The sequence below is a fragment of the Vulpes lagopus genome, chromosome 5, assembly GCF_018345385.1.
Source record: "Vulpes lagopus strain Blue_001 chromosome 5, ASM1834538v1, whole genome shotgun sequence".
NCBI lineage: Eukaryota > Metazoa > Chordata > Mammalia > Carnivora > Canidae > Vulpes > Vulpes lagopus.
The window spans coordinates 19,248,697-19,272,591 of record NC_054828.1 but is presented as its reverse complement, the minus strand read 5'-3'; the positions used below and the strand labels follow the sequence as shown (position 1 = coordinate 19,272,591).

General features: G+C 38.6%; 1 protein-coding gene across 2 annotated transcripts in view; it reads left to right on the top strand.

The window, feature by feature from the left end:
- The window catches only part of GCC2 (GRIP and coiled-coil domain containing 2), a 54,147-nt gene extending 38,006 nt beyond the window's left edge, over positions 1 to 16,141 (top strand). For both annotated transcript variants that reach the window (XM_041755688.1, XM_041755687.1), the window contains 5 exons: positions 1,954 to 2,171; positions 3,732 to 3,926; positions 5,486 to 5,625; positions 7,420 to 7,621; positions 13,757 to 16,141. In XM_041755688.1, the coding sequence (XP_041611622.1) occupies positions 1,954 to 2,171; positions 3,732 to 3,926; positions 5,486 to 5,625; positions 7,420 to 7,621; positions 13,757 to 13,827 (826 nt within the window). In that variant the 3' untranslated portion in view covers positions 13,828 to 16,141. The remainder of the gene's footprint in view (positions 1 to 1,953; positions 2,172 to 3,731; positions 3,927 to 5,485; positions 5,626 to 7,419; positions 7,622 to 13,756) is intronic.
- The last annotated feature ends 7,754 nt before the right edge of the window (positions 16,142 to 23,895 follow it).

Below are 23,895 nucleotides of genomic sequence, written 5' to 3'. Positions count from 1 at the left end.
ATTCTTTTCTTTTTAAAACATCTTAATATTCATACTTTCTCTGTATGAGATTGTAAAAATGGCTCAAGAGGAATAATTAGGCTAACCAGCTAATACCTACATTGTCCAGAGGATCCAGCTATATAAACACCCCAGTAACAGCTGAGACAGGTAGTAAACTTCCATCAGCATAGTCATTCCAGGTCCAGGTTGGGGGTCAAGCTTCTAGCTCTTAAGTAGATAAAGTCAAATGTGTCACTGAGACCCCTGCAAACTACCAACCTTCCCCTATCTCTATAATGTAACCATTATCTTCCTTAGAAAATTGCTGTTGTGACTGCTGATAGTTCTTCCTTTATTTTCGTAGTAGTGTTTGAACAAAATGCTCAAGGGACACCTGGGTGGTTCAGCAGTTAAGCATCTGCCTTCAGCCCAGGGCATGAGCCTAGGGTCCTGGGATCAAGTTCGGGCATCCTGCTTCTCCCTCTGCCTGTGTCTCTGTGTCTCTCATGGATAAATAAAATCTTAAGAAAAAAAAGAGAGAGAGAAAAAAAATGCTCATAGAAAAATGCAGATTTGAGGGATAACATATACACTAGCATTTTCTGAACTCCTTGATCAGTATGAACTTGGCACTTAAGAAACCTTTTCTGAAACATACAGTGTTTTTATTATATATCACCCTTTAGCCACTAAATCTTGTTTTAAAACCTTATATGGTGTTCATATTTGTACATACGAAAAAAGATCTTGGAATGCTACTTGCTAAACCACTAACAATGTTTGTTCCTAGAGCTGGGAGTTTTACACTACAGGGGGTGGGAGTGAATAAGAGGGCTCTCAATTTTTTCTATAATTGGTTCCATATTGTTTGAATTTTTATGAGAGTACTTGTACTGTGGCTCCCTGGCTTAAAAAGAAAACTTTTTTCTTTTTTTTTTTTTTTTTTTACCAAAGCCAAACATAAAACATCAAGACTACAATTGAACCATTAAAAATAGTGGTTCCCAAATTATAGTTGCTTTGGCTAACACCAGGCTAAAAATCGCATAGAGAACTGCTAAAAGTAGGTGATTTCTAGGACCTCCTTTGGACATTCTGATTCAGTGGCTCTGGGATGAAAACTAAATGTCTGTATTTTTTTTTTTTTTTAATGTCTGTATTTTTAACAAGGTATCCAATGGGGGATCCCTGGGTGGCACAGTGGTTTGGCGCCTGCCTTTGGCCCAGGGCGCGATCCTGGAGACCTGGGATCGAATCCCACGTCGGGCTCCCGGTGCATGGAGCCTGCTTCTCCCTCTGCCTATGTCTCTGCCTCTCTCTCTCTCTCTCTCTCTCTCTCTCTCTCTCTGTGTGTGTGTGACTATCATAAATAAATAAAAAATTAAAAAACAAAACAAAACAAGGGATCCAATGATTCTGGTGCACAGTGAGATTCGAAAACAGCTGTGGTAAACCAAGCCTTTGTGTTTCAGAGTTTTATGTTAATTGGCTCAAAAGTTATTCAGAAAACTTTCTTTAAGGCTTTCCTTAAGGCTTTATTTATGAATCAAAAGAAAGTAATTTTTTTTCTTGTTTTCAAGGTAATAAAAAATACAGTAATCCTGTGTTTATATGAGCTCCCACATAAGATAACCTGAAAAGGAGACTAATTTAAAGTATAATTATACATTGCTCTAAATTCAGCCCTATTTTTTGATAAGTAATGAAGGAAGTTCTCATCTGAACCATTGTAGCAGTTACTCAACCAAGGCTCCTGATTGGAACTACAGAACACAGAGATGATTTGAACTAGATGACAGCCAATCCCCCGATGGTTAACACAACTTGTACCATTTTGTATGCTTAGCAGTTAATTCATACATTTAGTAGATGTCTCAAGGCTAATTATCAAGTAGAACCCAGCTGAGAAAAGCTGAGTCAGCATGTCAGATTGAAAGATTTCCTATGAAATAAGTTCCTCTCATCCTTCAGGTTGTGTTCAATACAATCAGAGAATATGACGCTGAAGTCTGAACATGCACAGACTGTGAGTCAACTGACGTCCCAGAACGAGGTCCTTCACAGCCGCTTCCGCGATCAAGTACGCCATTTGCAGGAAGAGCACAGAAAGACAATGGAAACCTTACAGCAGCAGCTCTCCAAGGTGGAAGCTCAGCTTTTCCAGCTTAAGAGTGAACCAGCCACAAGAAGTATGTGTATGTGTATGAGAACCTCAGTCGTTTGTGTTCTCGCATAGTTATGTCATTTAAATATATTCTTCACAAATTCATAAGAAAAAAGAAAATTTACTAGGTGACAATCAGTGCCAATTCTGTGATTAATGAATTTTGGATTTGCTTGCTGAAAAGATATTTGAACCATTTGAACCCTTTTTGATTATACATAGAGCAGCCTATATCACCTCTTACAGTACTGATATTCATGTATCTATTACCCTCCATGTAACGCTATTTCCTGTTCTCTGACTCAGACGTTCTCTGCAGTCTCGTCACATGTGTCCAAATTCCAGTATTCACTGAATCTGTTTGGTGTTCTCCATTGTTGGTCATCAAATATATCTATTTTGTACTTAGGAGTATTAGAGTGAGAAGCTTAGAAACACCCAAGTCCTACTGAATTTTAGGATTGATTGGTTAATACAGCTTCTTCCCTTTAATATTTCTTAGTTGGAGATTTAGTTCAGCTGCACCTATCTCTTCTATTCTGCTCCCTGAAAGAGATGGGAATATGCCAGCCAAGATGAGGCTACTTATTACTACATTTTAGCATTAAGTATCAACTTTATGCTTAATATCACTTAGCTTGAAAAATGTCACTAGGACATTGGCAGTGATGGGTCATTCATCAGGGTCCAAAGCCAGCTGTAAGAAATTCAGCCTATGCCAAAAGTCACCAAAGGAAGAAACATAGTCACACCAAAGATTGTGATCTAGGAATCAGCAGTGGAATAAGCAATTGGCCCAATATCAGAAATCTTGGCAAGTGCTTCAACATAGGCAGCTGGAGGCTAAGGTTTGAGAGAAATGAGGAGGCAACTTCATGGAATGGAAAATAATGAAATTGGGAGTTAAAAGATATCGGTTAGAATTCTGGTCCCTACCCCTGCTATGATGTCTTGGGCAAAGTCATTTAATTTCTGACCTTCAAGTTTCTCAGGATTAATAAAGCAATATGCCTTAAAAATCTTGGAGTTCCATGCAAGTGTTCACTATCAGCAAGCAGGAAAGCCTGGCTGGGGGAGTATAATAGATTAGTTCCCTGCCCTGGGTTCTAAGCTTTTCTTGGCTGAACACCGAAGATGTGAGGGGGCAATGATAGGAACCAGCAGAGGTGAAGGTATAAGGTAGAGAAGAACAAGAACATGTGCTCAGCAGAGTTCAGCATGCATATTGTGTCAGAAAGGACACAGCTCTCTGCAATACATAATCTTCAAAAATAGAGTCTAGTATTAGAATTTCTGCCAGTATTTTGCAACAGTATAGCCCTCTTCTATTATAGTATATAGATGGTAGCAAATAATTTATAGATTTTGTTGAAATGACATAAACAGTTAAAAGTTAATAACTAAATTTTTAGGGTAGTCTTAAAAATTCTTTATGCATCCCATTTATTTTGTCTTCTAGTTATTTAGATTCCCTGTCATACCATTTGATATCTCTATGATGACTTAAATTTCATTGTGTATCTCTGAATACAGAGAGTCCATGATTTTGAACAATTTCACACTTCTTTAAAAAAAAAATTAATAGGCCCAGCTGCTTCTCACCAGCCTTTAAAGAACCTTCGAGAAAGGAGAAGCACAGATCTGCCTCTTCTGGACATGTATGCTGTAACCCGGGAGGAGGGAGAAGGAATGGAGACAACTGACACGGAATCTGTATCTTCCTCTGGCACTCACACACAGTCTTTAGAGCAGCTGCTTAATTCTCCTGAAACTAAACTGGGTATGTTTTTCCTACTTAGCTCTGTTTCTTGTCTAATAAATCCTAACTCTAAGTTATATATGCTTTCTTTGAGCTACTCTAAGAAAATTTCTTCAGCGTTCCACCCTACATGGAAAATTCTCCTACAGAATGAAACAGTTGGATTTTTAAAAATAAAATGCAGGGTGTCCCGTGGCTCAGCTGGTTGATCTCTGCCTTTGGCTCAAGTCATGAAATCAGGATCCTGAGATTGAGCCCTGCATTGGGCTCCCTGCTCTGCAGGGAGCCTGCTTCTCCCTCTCTCTTTGCCTACCATTCCTACTGCTTTGCTCCCTCACATTCTCCCTGTCAAATAAATAAATCTTTTTAATTAATTAATTAGATGATAGATGAAAGAAAGAAAGAAAGAAAGAAAGAAAGAAAAAGAAAAAGAAAGAAGGAAGGAAAGAAGGAAGGAAAGAAAGAAAGAAAGAAAGAAAGAAAGAAAGGAAAAGAAAGGAAAAGAAAAGAAAAGAAAAGAAAAAAAGAAAGCATGCTGGTTCTGCGCCAAGCTTGAGCCAGAAATGGATGACAGGAGTCCTAGTGGTATCAAAAAGTAGGATGAACTATTCTCTCACCCTTCTAAGAAGCTGACACCTTTCATTTACTCCTCTGGGTTAAGTGTTAGCGCTGAATTTATTAAATATAGTAAAGCTTCAGTATATTATGTTAGTCGTTAGTCTTACCTGCCATGAATGTTCATAATTCAGGGGGTCTCTGCCCTCTTCCTGAAGTTTCAGGATCTAGAGTAAGGACTTTTTGTGGCTGTGGTCACTAATCATGGTGTGGGTGGAAACTGCAATCCTGCCGGACAGGATTAGTACTGATGACATGGAGGTACCATGAGTGGGCTCCAGAATCACATATGGCTTTGTGATTTTTGCCAAAATTATTTGTCAACTCTGAGCCTTTTCTCTCGTCTACAGAATTTGAATAATAATCCTTACCCACCTCATACAAAAATCCTTTTTTTTTTTTTTAAGATTTTATTTATTCATGAGACACAGAGAGAGAGGCAGAGACACAGGCAGAGGGAGAAGCAGGTTCCATGTGGGGAGTCCAATGTGGGACTCGATCCAGGACTCCAGGATCACGCCCTGAGCCAAAAGCAGACAGACACTCAACATCTGAGCCACCCAGGCATCCCTCATACAAAATTCTTACGAGCATCCGTAATATAAATGATTGGCAAATGTTATTACTCCCCTTGTTTGTAAGTAAATGACATAAACTCTTAGAACATAGAGGAGTGTGAGTAGGAAAACTGATAGAACAATCTAGAAACAGAACAAACAAATTCTAGAATTGGGGCTTATAGAGCTTGAATTCTATTAGATTACATGCTTTACAACAGAGATTCTGCCCTATTTGTGTGGGTTTGACAACCTTTTGATTGAGATATGTTGAGTAGAAGAATGGCAGAGAGTGGACCTGAGTTACATTGCAGAATAAGATATCTATGCTTAGATATATTTCTTACTTAGAATCTTCATCTGTAATCTCTAATTTTGAAAATTAAGTATTTGAACAACATCTTGCAGAGCCTCCTCTATGGCATGCTGAACTTACCAAAGAAGAATTGGTTCAAAAGCTCAGTTCTACCACAAAAAGTGCTGATCACTTAAACGGTCTGCTTCGGGAAACAGAAGCAACTAATGCAATCCTTATGGAGCAAATTAAGGTAAGTTCAAATACTACCACCCAGAAAATACTCTCTGCAACAGGTCAGATTTCTTGATCTCTATTCTCCAGATGAAATACATCCATCACATCTTGATTCTTTATGATACTACATTTCTGAAACTGAGAAATATTAATTGCTTTGATATATGTTGCATAAAAACTAATTAAATTCCTGTTTTTTCCCTAAGAAACTAAAATAAAGTAGATTTAGAAATGGATTAGAATAGGTTCATAAGTCATTGTTCTACATATGATTATGGAAAAATTAAATGGGTCTGGGCCCTTAAATTCTAAAGATAAACCATAGACGCTTCTCATTAGATCGTTCAGCTGATGTTTATAGCATTAAACTTTTTATCACAGATTGTGAGTGGAGATAGTAAAGTAGCACAGGAAGCCTTCCTATTTAAAGGTGACAGTAGAAACGTATGGCAACAGGCAAATTGTGGAGCAGTTGAGAGTTAAACAATCCACCCTGGCTCACAGCTAAATCATTTCTCCAAATATAGTCCTACTACCTATTGAGTTCTCATGAACCAGGTCCTGGGCTTTACATATATCATTGTATTTAATCGTCATAATCCCTGGTAAGAGAATGATTGAAGCTGATAAATGGTAGAGCAGTGTTCCAGCTCATGTCTGTCTGGAAAGCACATGCTTCTCTGCCCTCTAAATGCTTCTCCAAATAGACTGTCCTCCCTCTGTGCAGGGCCTCAGTTCTCCTTGTTAATAAATTATTTTAATGCTGAGTTACTCAGTTATTCATAGTAAATTGTATATATTATGACATTCCCCTCTAAATATTTTAGTATGCATGTGTATAAAATAACATTTTCCTAACATTGTCCCATCTAACAAGCTGTTAACTAGCCCAGTGAATTAAGTGACTATTCAAATGTTATATTTCCACAAAATTACATTCTTGAATGGTTTCTTAGACCTGGTTGTCACTTTTTAAAATGACTATAGGTTTTAGGACAGAGTTGGTTAACTTTTCTGAACTAACCTAAAATGATGAAATACAACTATTTTTGTTTGTTTCAACCCAGAAATCTTCCTCAAACACTTTAGCATTCTACCATCTTTTGCATATCAGATGTTGCCCCATTTCTCTGGTAATATTAGAGTTTCTTACATTCCTGAACTTTCACTCTGTCATGGCTTTTGTTTTGGTGAAATACTGTTCATCCTGTAAACATGACTTCCCAGTGGATGCCATAACTACTTGCCGCCTATAAGCAGGGCAGCAGGGAAGGGGTTTGTGGTGGATGTAGGTGTTTACGTTGGTCCTGATTTCAAGCTGTGCTTGCCCCCTTTTACACTGTGTTACTTAGCCCACAGCCCTGAGCTCACTGGTTTACTTTCTGTAGAGAACAGGAGGTGAAGGGAGCATCATGGTACCAACCTCTGTAGACTTGACGCCAGTCCTGTTTTCAATCCTAGTTCCCGTGCTTCTCTGTACTTTGAGGCAGGAGCTTATTGGTGTTTCTGCGGGACCTGTTCTGTCATCTTGTCAGTAGTACTTGTGAGCCACTGGGCTGAGTCTCTTCCACTTTATCTGCTTCCCATCTTGTAGGAATTTCTTGATATTTCTCATCTATTTTTTTCTTCTCTCCTAATCTCTCCTTTCTAGTCATTGACTAGAGTCTAATCAGTGACTGTCCAAGTCTAGTCAATGGGGACTTTCTAGTCACCTTTTCAAGGGGAAGAGAAGAAGAGTACATGTGTTCAGTCTGCCATGATTAACCTGAAGGTCCTAAAACTCATTTTTAACTCATTTCTCCAACATTAGCTCCTCAAAAATGAAATAAGGAGACTGGAAAGAAATCAGGAACGAGAAAAGTCTGTAGCTAACCTGGAATACTTGAAGAATGTCTTGCTACAGTTCATTTTCTTGAAGCCAGGTAGTGAGAAAGAGAGACTCCTTCCTGTTATAGATACAATGTTGCAGCTCAGTCCTGAGGAAAAGGGAAAACTGGCTGCAATTGCTCAAGGTAGGTGAAAGGAAATTATTGGAACTCCTGTTTCATAGCTTACATTAATTGTTGGCCTTGTGGTTGAGACTTTGTGTGCTTACATTCTTTTGCGTGACATTGTGACTTAAAACATTTAAATTTTGTTTATTTGGGTGAGTTCTGTCATACATGTAACCTGAAACTAGATTTGAAAAGCTAACATTTTGGGATCCCTGGGTGGCGCAGCGGTTTGGCGCCTGCCTTTGGCCCAGGGCGCGATCCTGGAGACCCGGGATCAAATCCCACATCAGGCTCCCGGTGCATGGAGCTTGCTTCTCCCTCCGCCTGTGTCTCTGCCTCTCTCTCTCTCTCTGTGACTATCATAAATAAATAAAAAATTAAAAAAAAAAAAGAAAAGCTAACATTTTAACACTTTAGGACAATTATAGTACATAATAAATTTTAAGATGCATCAAAATACAATACTGTAGTTAGATCTTTGAAAATTAGGCTTTTAATTCTAGCATTGAATTGTATCAAAGAATGTGGTTTTTATTTTATATCATAATTGTTTAAGGTGTATTGGCTTGCTCTCCTCCTTCCCTACCTTCGCCTTCACCCCTTCTGCCCAACCGTTGGTCTATATCATACCCAACAATCCCATTTCACAAGGCAGACACAGCTTTAAAACTCTCCTGTTTGGAGCTTAGATTTTTGTGGCAAATAGATTTAATACTGTGATTTCATAAACTCCTTTTTTTTTAAAAATATTTTATTTATTTATTTATGAGAGACACAGAGAGAGAGGCAGAGACACAGGCAGAGGAAGAAGCAGGCTCCATGCAGGGAGCCCGATGTGGGACTCGATCCCGGGTCTCCAGGATCATGCCCTGGGCCAAAGGAGGTGCTAAACCGCTGAGCCACCAGAGCTGCCCCATAAACTCCTTTAAAATGATTCACATACAACTGTGGTTGTTCCCTGATTTCAGACTACATCTTAAGGATCATGGTTTCATTTTTGTTAGTTTAAAATGTTATGAGTGACCTTTTCAAGCATACAGGCAGAATGCGGTCTCCTCCCTTGTAGTTCTCACTCATCTTTAACAGTCTTCATGGTCTCAGACTTCTTTTGACAGGGGAAGAGCAGAGCTAGAGATTCTAAAGTCAATCCCACACATCATATGATTTCCCCAGCAAATGCGTCACTGTATATTAGACTCCTCTGCCATCTGCACCAGTTCACACTCAGTGTCCCATTATCGCAGATGTCTTTGTACAGCACCCTAATAGGGCTCACACACTGCATTTGGCTCATGTCCCTTAAGCTCTGTTTTGTTTTGTTAGCTATAGCATTTCAATTTCCATGCTCATTTTTGTAATATGTCAATCAGTAGTTGAAGGAACTGGTCATTTGTCCCACAGAAACACAGTTCTGGATTTGGCCCTTTGAGAGATAGCATTTAAGTTGTTCCATTGTTTCCTATAAATAGGAAATCAGAAGTCTTTTTAGATCCAGGTGCAGTTGGACAGAATGGGAAACAAAAATCCCTCATAGGTAGTGTTTTATGCTTTCTGAGACATCACATCAGTAAGCCCAAAATGTTTAGTTGTTCCACTTTTGACTGGTTAACGTCGTGTTGCCTTTTTTTTTTTTTTTTTTTTTTAAGATTTTGTTTATTTGAGAGAGAAGGTGGGGAGAGGGAGAAGGAGAGAGCACTGGCAGGGGGAGGAGCAGGAGGAAAGAGACAAGCAGACTCCTTGCTGAATGCAGAACCTGACTCAGGGCTCTATCCCAGGACCCTGAGATATGACCTGAGCAGAAGGTAGATGCTTAACTACCCAGGCACCCTACATATTTGATTTTATATATTAATTTTTTGTTTATTCTGCCAAAGCTAAAACTATTTTTTTCATTGTAAAATTAACCAGGATTTTAGGAAGGAATATGTGTATTTTTTTTTAAAGAACTTATTTATTTATTCATGAGAGATACAGACAGAGGCAGAGACACAGGCAGAGGGAGAAACACGCTCCCTGCAGGGAGCCCCAATGTGGGACTCGATCTGGGACCACAGGATCACGCCCTGAGCTGAAGGCAGACTCTTAACCACTGAGCCACCCAGGCATCCCTGGATATGTGCATTTTTAATTAAAACATACTTAAATGATATGATCTCAAAATATTTAGCATACCTAATAGTCTTTCTAAAAACCCAGCATGTTTAATGTAATATAGATGTTACTAACACTGAAGTAGCTTGTGTAAGTTGAGGATATGTTAATTAAAAGATCTCAAAGAGACTAACCTAAGAGTCCTAGTAACACAGATATTATTGATCATCCCATAGGGGCCATATAAGAAGTTCATTAGAAACCCAGAACTCTAAGATAGGTTTTTTGCTAAGTCCTTTAAGTGTATAGGAAGGACACCCGCCCCCCCCCCCGCCACCCTTATTAAACGTAAACTAATGTACCTTTGAAAAGTTACTCACTTCTTTTATCTATGTGAGCAAACAAAAGAAGACTTATAAAAAAGTTGAATTAAAAGGGTTATGGTCTTGTAGCAGAGATATGGCTTAAGTGAGAATTACTGAACTGAAAGATAGGTCAGAAGAAATTACTTAGAATTCAGCATGGAGAGGGGCACCTGGGTGGCTCAGTGGTTTTGTGTCTGAGCCAAAGGTCATAATCCTGGGGTCCTGGAATCGAGTCCTGCATTAAGCTCCCCACAGGGAGCTTGCTTCTGTGTCTCTGCCTCTCTCTCTCTCTGTGTCTCTCATGAATAAATAAATAAAATTAAAAAAAAAAAAAAGAATTCAGCATAGAGAAACAAAGGAATTGATGGAAGAAAACTCTACCCAGAGAGTGGGTAATAAAGGATAAAATGATGACAACTAACATATATTTAATAAAGTTCTAGAAGGAGAGGAGAGGAAAGAATGAGGTAGAGACAGTATTTGAAAAGAATGAAAATTTTTCAGAGTTGAAGGACATCCATCCATGCATTTGAAAAAAATCTCCATACAATTTCAAGTAGGATAAATAAAAGGAAGTCTGCCTCTTCACATAAAAGTGAAACTTCTGCCAAAAAAGGCCAGAGAAAAATCATAAAGGAAGACCCATTGCCTCATCACCTTTAAAGGAGTGATTGGCTCACAGTGAACTTCTCAGCAGCATTGGTGAAGTTCTGTCTTTAGCGTGCTGTAAGGAATAACTCAACCTTAAGTATTTTTCAAGATCTTTTCCAATGTAATCTTTAAGAATTTGCCTCCTTTGGAAATGTTCAGCAATGTAATGTACTTCATGTATAAGGAAAACCTTAAGTGAAAGGTCTGAGATGCAGGAAGGAATGTCATGAACAGGAAACTTGTCACCATGCTATGGATAAGGGAAGGGTCCTGGGCCTCACCAGCCAGACCAAAGGACATTTCTCTACCAAGGCCTTAAAGACAAAAGACCGTTTACAGTCTCTGATGTTGTCTTCTTCAGACACAATTTGAGGTGAGCAGGGTTCACGCCCTAAATAATGCAGGCATGTGGTGCTTCTCTTTGCAAGATTGGAATCTCAACTCTGCTGCTCAAGTAAGAACTGAAAGTTGGTTCTCTCCATCTTTCTTTGCTCCCCAACAAGGTTATAATTTACAGAGCTGTGTATTGTTACTTACTATACAGTATTACCAGAGTCTCATACTCTGTAGAAGTAAATAAAGAGGAAAAAGACCTGAAGCCTAATAGAAGGTTATATACCAATTTTACCTCAATTAAGGGGGGAAAAAGGCCCAACAATTTCAGTGGGACAAAGGCAAAGACTATCAAGCTTTTTGATCATCTCCAGACTGACAGGAAGAGAACACACTCATACTCACTCTAAGTGTCTGATTTGGTTTGCAAAGAACTTAGAATCTTATCGGAAAAGAGCAATTACTCAGGGAAGGAGCACAAATGCACACTGTCTCAGCCTGTCTGGTCCCTATTTACCTGAGGACATGAACAACTGCCAGGACATTGCACAGGGCCGAGTCCTGCCAGATCTGAGATACGGCTGAATTTTTGTTGTGTCACAAGACTTCTCTAAGTGCACCATTCCTTCCAGATGAACACACAGCGATCTGTGCATTTTGTTCAGGAAATGCAGGTACCTGGCTCTCATCATTCTGGGGAGCAAGGCCACTGATGGGAGAACACAAAGTCAGTGCCCAGTTTTCCATCGCTTAACAATATCATTTCCCCTGGCTTTCTAGAAGCTCTTCACCATGCAGACTGTGGGAAGACTAACTTCTAAAAAGTCTTTTGCCACAACAGTGCCTTCCAGGCATTCACACTTTTATGTAACCCTCTTGCCTTAAGTGGCCATTAGGCTGGCCTAGTGACTTGTTTCTAACCAGTAGAATACAGCACAGGTGACAGGGTGTCACTCCACGATTAGGTTAGATTGTGACTTCTGTCTCATCAGCAAACTCTGCCTTCTCCACTCACTCACAGGCTGACATTATTAAAGAGGCCAATGTGGGGCCGCCTGGGTGGGTCAGTCAATTAAGCATCCCAGGACCCCTGGGATCCAGCCCTGCGTCATGCTCCCTGCTCTGTGGAGAACCTGCTTCGCTCTCTCCCTCCAGCCCCCCTCCCTCTCTGGGGCTCACGCTCTCTCTCTCTCAAATAAATAAGTAAAATCTTAGGGGAAAAAAAGGCCACATGGCAAGGAACTGACCCTGTGGGTCCACGAGCCCTTGAGGCACTGAATTCTGCCACATACCACAGTTCTTCGGATGAGACCCATTGTGGGCCAACACCTTGGATGCAGCCTGCAGGTGGCCTGAGGATCTGGCTAAGCCCTCCTGGCCTGGTCTCCTGGCCCACAGAAACTGAGATGATGTATGCTGTTTAAGCTGATAAGCTTGCAGTAGTTTGTTACACAGCAGTTCATAACTAATACGTGGATAAAACCAGTGAACAGAAAAAGAAATGAAAATGGTTTGTAAACTATAGGAAGTTCTCTGTTTAAAATTTTGGAAGTGCTTCTCTGCATGAGATCATTTGTGATTCGTATGTATGCTTGACAACGCAGAAGGGCGTCTGGAAAGGAGCATATTGAATTTAATGGTCATATCTGAGGAAGGGAAAGGAGGAGGGAGAGGACATGTAATGAGATTTTTACTTTTTTTTAGGGTTGTAAAACTTTCAAATTATATATATTATATACAAATAGAAGAAAAGAGTAAAGGAGGCCTTGTCTAAAATTTTCTTGGAAGCCCAGAATTTTTCTGAATTTTATGATAGGATTTGTTTGTGTTGATCATAAAAAAGATAGAAACTGGAACACTCAAAACGAAGTGGTACAACTTAGAAAAGTTTGGCATTTTTTATAAAGTTAAACATATTCACTGTACAACAACTGTCCCACTCTGAGATATTTATCCAAGAGAAATGAAAGCCTGTGTTCACACACAAAATAAAAACTGCATAAACCTAACCACTGAATTATACATTTAAAAGGGTGAATCTTGGGGCACCTGGGTGGCTCAGACAATGAAGTATTTGCCTTCAGCTCAGGTCATTAGTCTCAGATGTAGTGTCCAACAGTTTATAGCAGCTTTCTTTTAAATTAGAAAAACTAGAAACAATGCAGATATCCTTCACTGGTAAATGAATAAAACAAACTGGTAAAGCCACACAGTGGAATCATACTCAGCAGTAAGAAGGAATGAACTACTGATACCCACAGGAACACGGAAAAGTCTCAGATGCATCCTGCAAAGTGAAAGAAAGCACGCTCAAAAGATATATGATGTGATCCAATTTATATGGCTTTCTAGAAAAGGCAAAATTGAGGATGGTGATGCTATACCTAAAGAGGATGAATTGCACTATAAGTAAATTATACCTCAATATACCTCATAGCAAAATGACTAAAAACGGGGTTTTTTGGCTTGGTTTAGTTTTGCGGTTTACCACACATCTATGGAGTTTAGATTCTAAGTTATGTAAAAGCTTCTGTTTTAAAAGAATGTACAAATTCCCCTTATTGTCAGTAATACTTAGCTGTGCTGGGGACTTTATTTTGGATATCTAATGTAGAAAGACAAATACAGAAAGTTCAAGAACAGATTTGTAATGTCAAAGTATGGTATGAGAAGATTAATACTTTTTTTTTTTTTTTTTTTTAACTCCTCAAAGGTGAGGAAGAAAATGCTTCTCGTTCCTCCGGATGGGCATCCTATCTGCATAGTTGGTCAGGACTTCGATAAGACTGATGGGAAAACATTATTTATTAACCAAATAGAATCCATTTGGCAAAAAAGTTTCATGTATATTGCTGTCATTCTTTTGTCCAAAAGTGTGTGTGTATGTATTCACATCTACGTGTATTTGTACATATGTAAGTCAGATGTATTTAAAAAGTCTCCACTTGAAGTAAAAGTATGAAGTACTTTTTCAGCAGCCTGAAGTGTTGATACCAGTCCACAGCGCTTTAACTCTGTGACCTCCCAAGCGTGCTGCCAAATGAAAACACCAAGAACAAAGTCACTCTTTCCCTCTGTGGAGCCTCAGGACCCGCCTGTATCTAGGCAGTACTGTGAATTTTGAAGTAAATTTTGGTACAGTACCAACTGGAATTTAGGTTTTGAAAATAATGTTACAGGACTATTTATTGCAAGAGCAAACGTGCAGATAGATTATTATTATAAATTGTTAAAGAAAATTTGTTAATTAGAATATGAAGGAAAATGCTTTATTCATAAAATTGACATGTTTATTAAGGGATTATAAAGCATATATGTGCAGTTAATTATGAAACTAACATTTTATTTAGTAAAATGAACTATTTTTTTCTTCTCTAAAATATATATAACTCAAAACTCACTATGTTATCAGAAGCCCTAGTGTTGGCTGGTGTGACATGGAACATGAACATAGGGGACCAGCTCATTACCTTGGGGTGATTTCATGGTATCTCTCCAGGCTCTTGAGAGGGTTCATCTACTTTTAAGCCATGAATCTGTTTTGAGAATTCTTTCCCATCTCCTACAATAAAAACTTATCAGAACATTGACTGTGTCATTCAGCATTGTATCTAACATGAGAGTGGTGCTTCCCATGATTCAGCAGACAAGCAGCTCCATACACTCTCCATCACGAGGAACTTCAGGAAGACACCTTAGAGGTCAGTGTCACATTTTCACAGGTCTTAAGGTGTTACCTGCCTTCGATGCCTCTGAATATATTTTATGGACAAGATCAAAATTGTGTTCTTAAATCATAAATCTGAGAATTCTATTTTTAATATTTATTTATTAAAAAATCACCACACAGTATATTCTGTAAAGTTTCCTTGAGCCTTCCAATTTATACTCTGATTTTCAATCTCAGCTGGTAAACCAACTTTGTACTTTAGTTATTCAGAACATTCCTTTCGTTTCCAATTTAGTTTAACTGAAATTTGCTGCTGATATTGTTGAGTTTGTTCTTTAAAAAAATATCTCCTATATCTGTCTTTCCTCCTGTTTTAGAACAGACCTAACTAGTGAATGTATTAATGAAAATGCATCCATTTCAGAGCTGACTTTAAAAGTTTAGTTTTTTTACTTTATAAACTGTGAATATGCATATGCCAGCAGCATACAGTATAACTGTAATAGTATCTAAATAAATTTCACTGTAAGTCTAGATAGACCTTTTTGAAGTCTGTATAAACTTGTTTTGAAGTACCGTCTCTACTTATGAATGTTAATAATAAAAATACCTTTTTGCATGATAAAAATTATTACTTTGGTTACAAAGTGAATATTCTTTCATGGTTTCAGCACGAGGAAATGTAATGATTATTTTAATATTTCTATTAAATATGTTTAACTGCATATCATATTTTTATGCCTACTCTTTTTTCCATTAGGCATTTTCTCTTTGGAGTTTTTGAGTTAAAGTCTGTGAATTGCCATTGTACATTTCCTTACTACTGTCTTTAGACTCTTGGGACCCAGGGTATCAGGTGCTTGAGAGAACATAGATGGACCTCTTGGTATGTGATGTGTAGATCATAATGCTTCCATGTCTGACCTCTGCCTTCCAGCCGGAGCTGGGAGCCACTGGCAGCCTCTCTTTGGGCACCTCGTAAGTTCAGCCTCCTTTGTGATGTAAAGCATCTCTTGTATACAGTGAACTGTGCTTATGCTCCAAACAGTGTATGATCAAGAATTATATTTACTTTCAGCAAACTTTAAGAATTATATTCCTTTAAACAAACTTCGGCAGATGTGTAACTGAACTGCTTACTGGAAAAGCAAAGCCTTACTAAAGGCATGCGGTATTTTGTGTTCTTTTTAAACCCTGTATTGTTAGCTGGTGATGTCACTGGAATATATAGTATTGAGGAGTGTGTAATTTCCAATAAAGATACAGTTTGGTATTTAATGAATAGCAGGACACACTCAAAAAAGTAACTCCTACTGTATGATTAAGTTGGAATGTAGTGGCCACAGCTTAGTCTAAGACTATCCTATATTGACTTAGTATCTGAAAATCAGCTATTATTTCAAAATAAATGCACACTAAGGAAAACAACCTGATACAACTTTGCGAGTGACTTTGAGCTAAGTTTTACCCATGAGTGTTAAAAAGTATTTGGTTATCTACATATAGGTCAGACACAGAAGAAGACTTTTCCCCCTGCATTCAAAATGTGATTACATGGGGGAGGGAGATGGAATCAAGTTGTGGCCTTCAAATGGTTACTTTAAAGGACAAAATAGAAAGCTGCATGTGAATAGAACATCGAATATGGTGAAGAAATACAATTTCAGTTTCAATAATGTAGGTGACCACCCTGGCTTCCCTTCAGGGTGGGCTCACTCAGAACCCACATAGTGGTACCTCTCTAGAATCGAAGATGACAGCAATCCTCTCTGTCCCTGCCTCATCCTGGGAACTTTTGCCTCACCACCATACCAAGGAGCAAGCAATCAACTGAACCAGACACAGAGCCCTAACCCAAGCCAAGTAGATTGAATTGTAGTCTCTGTGTAATTGGGATTGTGATATGTAAAGACAGGAGCTCTGGAATGCCCAGAAGGAGCAGGGAAGGCCCACCTAGAAAGCACAGGAGGCTAAGCAGACATGCAGAGGTAACAAGTGGGGGCGGGGGGGGGGGGGGCTTTAATTCTTCTAATGCCCAAGACAGGTTCAGTGGGTTCTAGACTATGTCCCTGCATCCTCAGTAAACTTCTGTGCTTTGAGAGTGACTTTAAAGTGTCTGGAACACAGTGCAGTGGTGAGAGGAGAAACTCCACTCAGACCTGGACAGAATGTCTACTTCACTACTGACTGACTCAGGCTGTGCTTTTGACTATTTGAGCCCCTATCTCTATCTGCGAGAGGTGGACGTCACCACCACAGCACAGAGGTGCACTCCAATATCAGTTCCCCCTTTCTAATGCTATCTTCTTTCTTTAACCTGCAACGAGGTTTACCAGTTCACTTTTCTTTTTGTCCCCCTTTTGTCCTTCAGTGCATGGCATAGTGCTAAGTAAATATGCTTAATGAATAAGCGATTTTATTTTATTTTTTAAAGATTTTATTTATTCATGAGAGACACAGAGAGAGAGGCAGAGATACAGGCAGAGGGAGAAGCAGGCTCCCCATAGGGAGCCCCATGTGGAATTCAATCCTGGGACCCTGGATCACGCCCTGGGCCAAAGGCAGGCACTCAACTGCTGAGCCATCCAGATAACCCAATAAGTGATTTTAGTAATCAGCAAGTGAATGTAACATTTACCTGCACATGTACCTATAATCACCTCTTGTTTTTAAAACTTTATAATCTAATCTGCCCCAAGCTAGAACTAGAATCCAGATATCATGGAATATGATCAGCTAGTTAATGAAAATGAACAATTAAAAATGTAGTGTGGGGAACCTGGGTGGCCCAGTTGTTGAGCATCTGCCTTCCATTCAGGGCATGGTCCCGGGGTTCTGGGATCGAGTCCCGCATCGGGCTCCCTGCACAGAGCCTGCTTCTCCCTCTGCCTTTGTGTCTGCCTCCCTTTCTTTGTGTCCCTCATAAATAAATTAAATAAATAAATAAATAAATAAATAAATAAATAAATAAATAAAATCTTTAAAAAATAAAAATCTAGAACGAACTCTTGAAACTAAAATTCAAGGAACTTTACAAAGGAATTTTACAAGGAACTGAACAACAAAAAAAACTTTACAAAGGAACTTTACAAGGAACTGAACAAAAAAAGGCAACTGTTAAAAAGAAAAAGATTCTAATCTAAGAAGCTCAGAATTTAATGGGAGTCTCTGTCCCCTGAAAATATGAAAATAGAAGAAGAAAGTTTCAAAGAAACATTACCAAAAAAAGTTTACAAAACTAAGGAATCTAAAAGAAAAGGCTTAACAGAGATCCAGTATAATAAAGGCATATTGATAACTTTTTAGAACAAAGAGTGCTCCTAAAAAGTTTCTAGTGTCAGGGATGCCTGGATAGCACAGTTGGTTGAAGGTCCTAACTTGGGTTTTGGTTCAGGTTGTGATCTCAGAGTCATGGGATCGAGCCCCACATCAAGCTCTGCACTCTGGACAGAAGACTGCTAAAGTTTCTCTCTCCCTCTCCCTCTGCCACTCCTCACCTCTCTCTCTCTTTCTCAAATAAAACTCAAAAAAGTTTCTAGTGACAGATGGTGACTACACACACCAGTTTTACATAATGTATAGAAATGTTGAATCACTATGTTGTATACCTGAAACTAACATAACACTCTGTTAACTACAATTTAAAAAAATAAGAAAAAAAATTTCCAGTTCTGTACTGCATTTAAAAAATCCACTTGTAAGTGGACTCAGGCAGTTCAAACCCAGAAATTTAGAAAGGAGATAATAGATCTTTCTTTGGAAGCAGTTAAATGGCATGCACGGAGAGAAATTTGTTGTTTAATTCTAATGTAATAATTGCTAAATGTTAAAACAAAATTGACAAAAGAAAAAAAAATGCTAAAGAGAAAAAAGTCACATATACACAGGAAGGGGAGGAAAATTGCATCAGACATCTCACAAAGCAACACGGCACACCAGAAGACCTTGCAGAAACTCCTTCAAAATTCTGAGGCAAAATGATTTGCAACCTGAAATTCTGCAAGCAACAAATTTTCAAGTAAGTGGGAGAAAATACATTTTTTTCAGATCCTTAAAAATTAGGGGGAAAATGCCTTCCCCTGCAGCCTTTCCTGTTGAGAGAATATGCTCCAGAAGTGAGAAGTCTCCAGAAGGAGATTGAGAGCGGGGAGCGCTGAGGAGTGAGTGCTCCCAGCGTGCCTGGAGCTTGAAGAGGAAGGACCAGGATCCGAGGCTTCCCACAGGGATTCTTCAGAAGGAAGAAAATGGAACTCGTGGGTTATTTAATGTAGCTGATGTGCAAAATCTTATTGAAAGATGTTGGAAGTGGGAAGATGAATACTGACACAATATATTGAGGAAATATGTTTAATTTGCTTAGTTTTGAAAATGTGTCCGTTTAAAAAGAATTATTTTTAAATAAGAGTAAAGGGATGGGAGTGGGAATGAAAGAGGATTAAGGAGTTAAGGATTATTTTCTTATCTACTCAAACATCTTCATTCTATGCATTCCTTCCCATCCCCACCATAACCATACATCTTTTCTTCAGACATTATTGATACATTATTTTGTTTTTTACATATGTGTCAACATATAATTTACACACCATAAAGTTCCCTTGTTGAACATGTACCATTCAATGGTTTTTTTTTTTAACTTTTTTTATTCCTTTTAATTTTTTTTTTTAAAGATTTTATATATTCATGAGAGACAGAGGTAGAGGGAGAGGCTCCATGCAGGGAGCCTGACGTGGGACTGGATCCTGGGTCTCCAGGATCAGGCCCTGGGCTGAAGGCAGCACTAAACTGCTGAGCCACCAGGGCTGCCCCATTCAATGGTTTTAGTACAGTCACGGAGTTGTGAGAGAATCCCCACAATCTGAGTTTAGAAATTTTTATTGCCTCCAAAAAAGAAACTCCTACCCATTGGCAGTCACTCCCCCGTTAGCCCTCCTCAACCCTAGGCAACCACTAATCCTCTGTCTCTCGAGCTGCCTGTTGTACACTTTTCATATAAATAGAATCATAGGAGTGGTCTTCTGTGACTGACTTCTTCACTGGCATTATGTTTTGTTTTGTTTTGTTTTAAGATTTTACCTATTTATTCAAGAGACACACAGAGAGAGGCAGAGACACAGGCAGAGGGAGAAGCAGGCTCCATGCAGGGAACCCGATGCTGGACTCCGTCCCAGATCCCGGGATCACAACCTGAGCCAAAGGCAAATGCTCAACCACTGAGCCACCCAGACATCCCAGGTATAACGTTTTCAAGGTCGTTTGCATAGTAGCATGCAGCAGCGCTCATTCTCTTACTGCTAAATAATCCCTTGTATGAATGCGTTTTTTTAAGATTTTATTTGTTTATTCATGAAAGACACAGAGAGAGAGAGAGGCAGAGACACAGGCAGAGGGAGAAGCAGGCTCCATGCAGGGAGCCTGACATGGCACTTGATCCCTGGTCCCCAGGATCATGCTCTGGGCTGAAGGCAGTGCTAAAGCACTGAGCCACCCGGGCTGCCCTGAATGCTGTATTTTATGCATACTTCAGCTGGTAGACCTTTTGGGGTTTCCAATTTTTAGCTATTAAGAAAATTGCTGTAGGGTGCCTGGGTGGCTCAGTGAGTTAAGCCTCTGACTCTTGATTTTGGCTTGGGTCATGATCTCAAGGTCGTGAGGTGGAGCCCCACATCAGGCTCTGTGCTCAGCCGAGAGTCCGCTTGAGATTCTCTTTCTCTCCCTCTCCCTCTGTCCTTCAAACTCTTTTTCTCTCTTTGTAAATAAAATAGTCAAGAAAAAATTTAAAAAATGCTGCTATGAAAGGGTTTTGTGTGTATATATGTTTTCAGTTCTCCTGGCTATCTGCCTGGGAGTGGAATTTAGCATCATATCATAACCATATGTTTAACTATCTGTGGAACTGCCAAACTTTTTTGAAGTAAGTGCTTCACTTTATAATTTCACCAACAAAGTGTGAGGTTCATTTGCCCCACATCCTCACCAAAACTTTTTTATTTTTAGATTTTATCTGTTTATTTGAGAGAGAAACAGAGAGAGTGCCCTGAGATCATAACCTGAGCTGAAGGCAGATGCTTAACCAATTGAGCCACCCAGGCATCCCCTCACCAACTTATCTGTCTTTTGGATTTTAGTCATCCTAGTGGATATGAAGTGGTATTTCACTGTGAGCTTGATTTGTACTTCTCTGGTGACTAATGATGTTAAAACTATATTTCATGTGCTTTGCATATCTTCTTCAGAGAAATGTCTGTTTCAATTATTTGCCTATTTTAAAAGTTGGAATATTGGGCAACCCCTGTGACGCAGTGGTTTAGCGCTGCCTGCAGCCTGGGGTGTGATCCTGGAGGCCCGGGATCGAGTCCCACGTCGGGCTCCCTGCATGGAGCCTGCTTCTCCCTCTGCCTGTGTCTCTGCCTCCCTCTGTGTGTGTGTGTCTCTATGAATAAATAAATAAAAATCTTTTTTAGAAAGTTGGAATATTTGTCTTTTTATTATTTAGTTGTGTTTTTAAAATACAACTTTACATAATATACAATTTTAGATACAAGTCCCTTGTCAGATATATGATTTGCAAATATTTCCTACCATTCTGTGGTTTATCTTTTTAAAGTTTCTCAATGAGGGATCCCTGGGTGGCTCAGCGGTTTAGCGCCTGCCTTTGGCCCAGGGCATGATCCTGGAGACCTGGGATCGAGTCCCACATCAGGCTCCCTGCATGGAGCCTGCTTCTCCCTCTGCCTGTGTCTCTGCCTCTCTCTCTGTGTCTCTCATGAATAAATAAATAAAACCTTTAAAAATAAATAAACTTTCTCAATGATATCATTTACAGCACACAAGCTTTTCATTTTGATGAAGTCTCAATTTACCGGCTTCTTGTCATCTGTGCTTTTGACGTCAGATCCAAGCTTCATTGCTTAATCCAACAATTACAAAGATTCATTCTTATGTTTTCTTCAAAGAGTTTTCTAGTTTAAACTCTTACATTTAGGTGTCTGGTTTGCTTTGAACTAATCTTCTTAATGTGATAGGAGTCCAACTTTATCCTTTTGTATGTTGTCATTCACTGTTTATTAAAAATACGGTCCTTTCCCTATTGAATCGTCTTGGCTTTACTGGAAATCATTTGACCATAAATGTAAGGTTTATATCTGGAATCTCAATTCTAGTCCTTTAATCTATATGTCCGTCCCTATGCCAGTCCCACACAGTCTTGATTACTGCAGCTCTTTAGTGAGATTTGAAATGAGGAAGTGTGTTTCCTCAAACGTTGTTCTTCTTTTTCAAGACCGTTTTGACTCTTTGGGTTCCTTTGCATTTCCATATAAATTTTAGGATCAGTTTCTCAGTTCTGCAAAAACACAAGTTGGAATTTTGATAGGGCTTATGTTGAACCTGTAGATCAATTTGGAAATTATTGTCTTCTTAACAATATGTCCATGAACATAGGGTGTCTTTCAATTTCTTTGGGTCTGCTTTAATTTCTTTTGACTGTATTTTGTAGTTCCCAGTACACAAGTTTTATATTACTTGTTAAATTTTTACCTAAATATTTTGTTTTGATACTATTGTAAATTGAATTGTTTTCTCAATTTAATTTTTAGATTGTTCATTGCTTATGTATAGAAATATAATTGATTTTTTTGTATGCTAATCATATATCCTGCAACCACACTGAATGCTTTATAGTTCCAGTAGCTATTTGTATGTGGATTCCATAGGAATGTATGCAACTGTATTCCATAGTTGATGTCATATCATACACAGATAAGGATATTTTGCCTCTTCCTTTCCTTTTATTCATACTTTTTAATTATTTTTCCTGCCTAATAGCCTGGCTAGAAACTCTAGCAATAATATCAAAGAGAAGTGGCAAAAGAGGCCATTCATATCTTATATGTGATCTTAGGGGAAAAGTATCCAGTCTTTCACCATTAAGTAGGACGTCAACTGCGAGATTTTCATAGATGCTCTTTATCAGGTTGAGAAAGTTTATTTCTATTCCTAGTTTGTTGAATGTTTTTATCATGAAAGAGTGTTGGGTTTTGTCAAATAATTTTTCAGTGTCTTTTGAAATAATTATGAGGGCATCTCCTTTATTCTATTAATATGGTATACAATTACATTGATTGGTTTTTGAATATTAAACTAATCTTGCATTCCTTGAGACAAAAGTTGATATTTGAAACATAATAACAAGGGCTAGAGTGTATATAATACTATTTCACCATTTTGATATGTTAGAATTTTTCATAATAAATAGTTAAAAATTTAAGAGTCTGGTTTTTTGTCTCATTTTTTCTTTGTTCATTTGTTTTGTTTCTTAAATTCCACAAATGAATGAAGTCATATAGTATTTGTTCTTTTCTGATTGACTTATTTCACTTGGCATTATACCCCCTAATTCTATCCATGTTGTTCCAAATGACAAGATTTCATTCTCTTTGTGGCTGAGTAATATTCCACTGTATATATACACCACATCTCCTTTATGCATTCACCTATGGATAGACACTTGTTCTGTTTCCATATTTTGGCCCATATAAACAATGCTGCAATAATCATAGGAGTGCAGGGATTACCAGAGGGGAGATTGGTGAGAGGATGGGTAAGACAGGTGAAGGAGAATAAGAGTATATTATCACAAGCACCAAGTAATGCATACAATTATGGAATCATTATATTGTGCACCTGAAACTAATATAACATTGTATGTTAATGATACTTCATGTTTTTACTTAATTTTTAGTAACTTAAAAAATTAAACAATAGAAAATTGTTAGAGAATTAGTGAAATGTAAATAGGAAACTAGGAAAGTGGAAGGGGAGTCAATGTTAACTTGAGGAAAACTATAAGGAGAATAACAAGAAGATACAGTCACAGGATACTTGTGGCTCACTGGCTAACAATATAAAGTCAAAACACTATTTGCAAAATATTAAAATGTGATGTTGGTAGAATGAGTATAGGTGAAGTGAAGGTACACAAAGGCCCTAAATTCCCACCTAGTGTAAAAGTCAATCAAAAAGACAAAAAGTAGAATTTATCAGGGGTGCCTGGGTGGCTCAGTCAGTTAAGCATCTGCATTCAGCTCAGATCATGATCTTGGGGTCCTGGTATTGAGCCCTACCTTGGACTCCTTGTCCAGTAAGGAATCTGTTTCTCCTTCTCCCATTGCCCCTCTCCC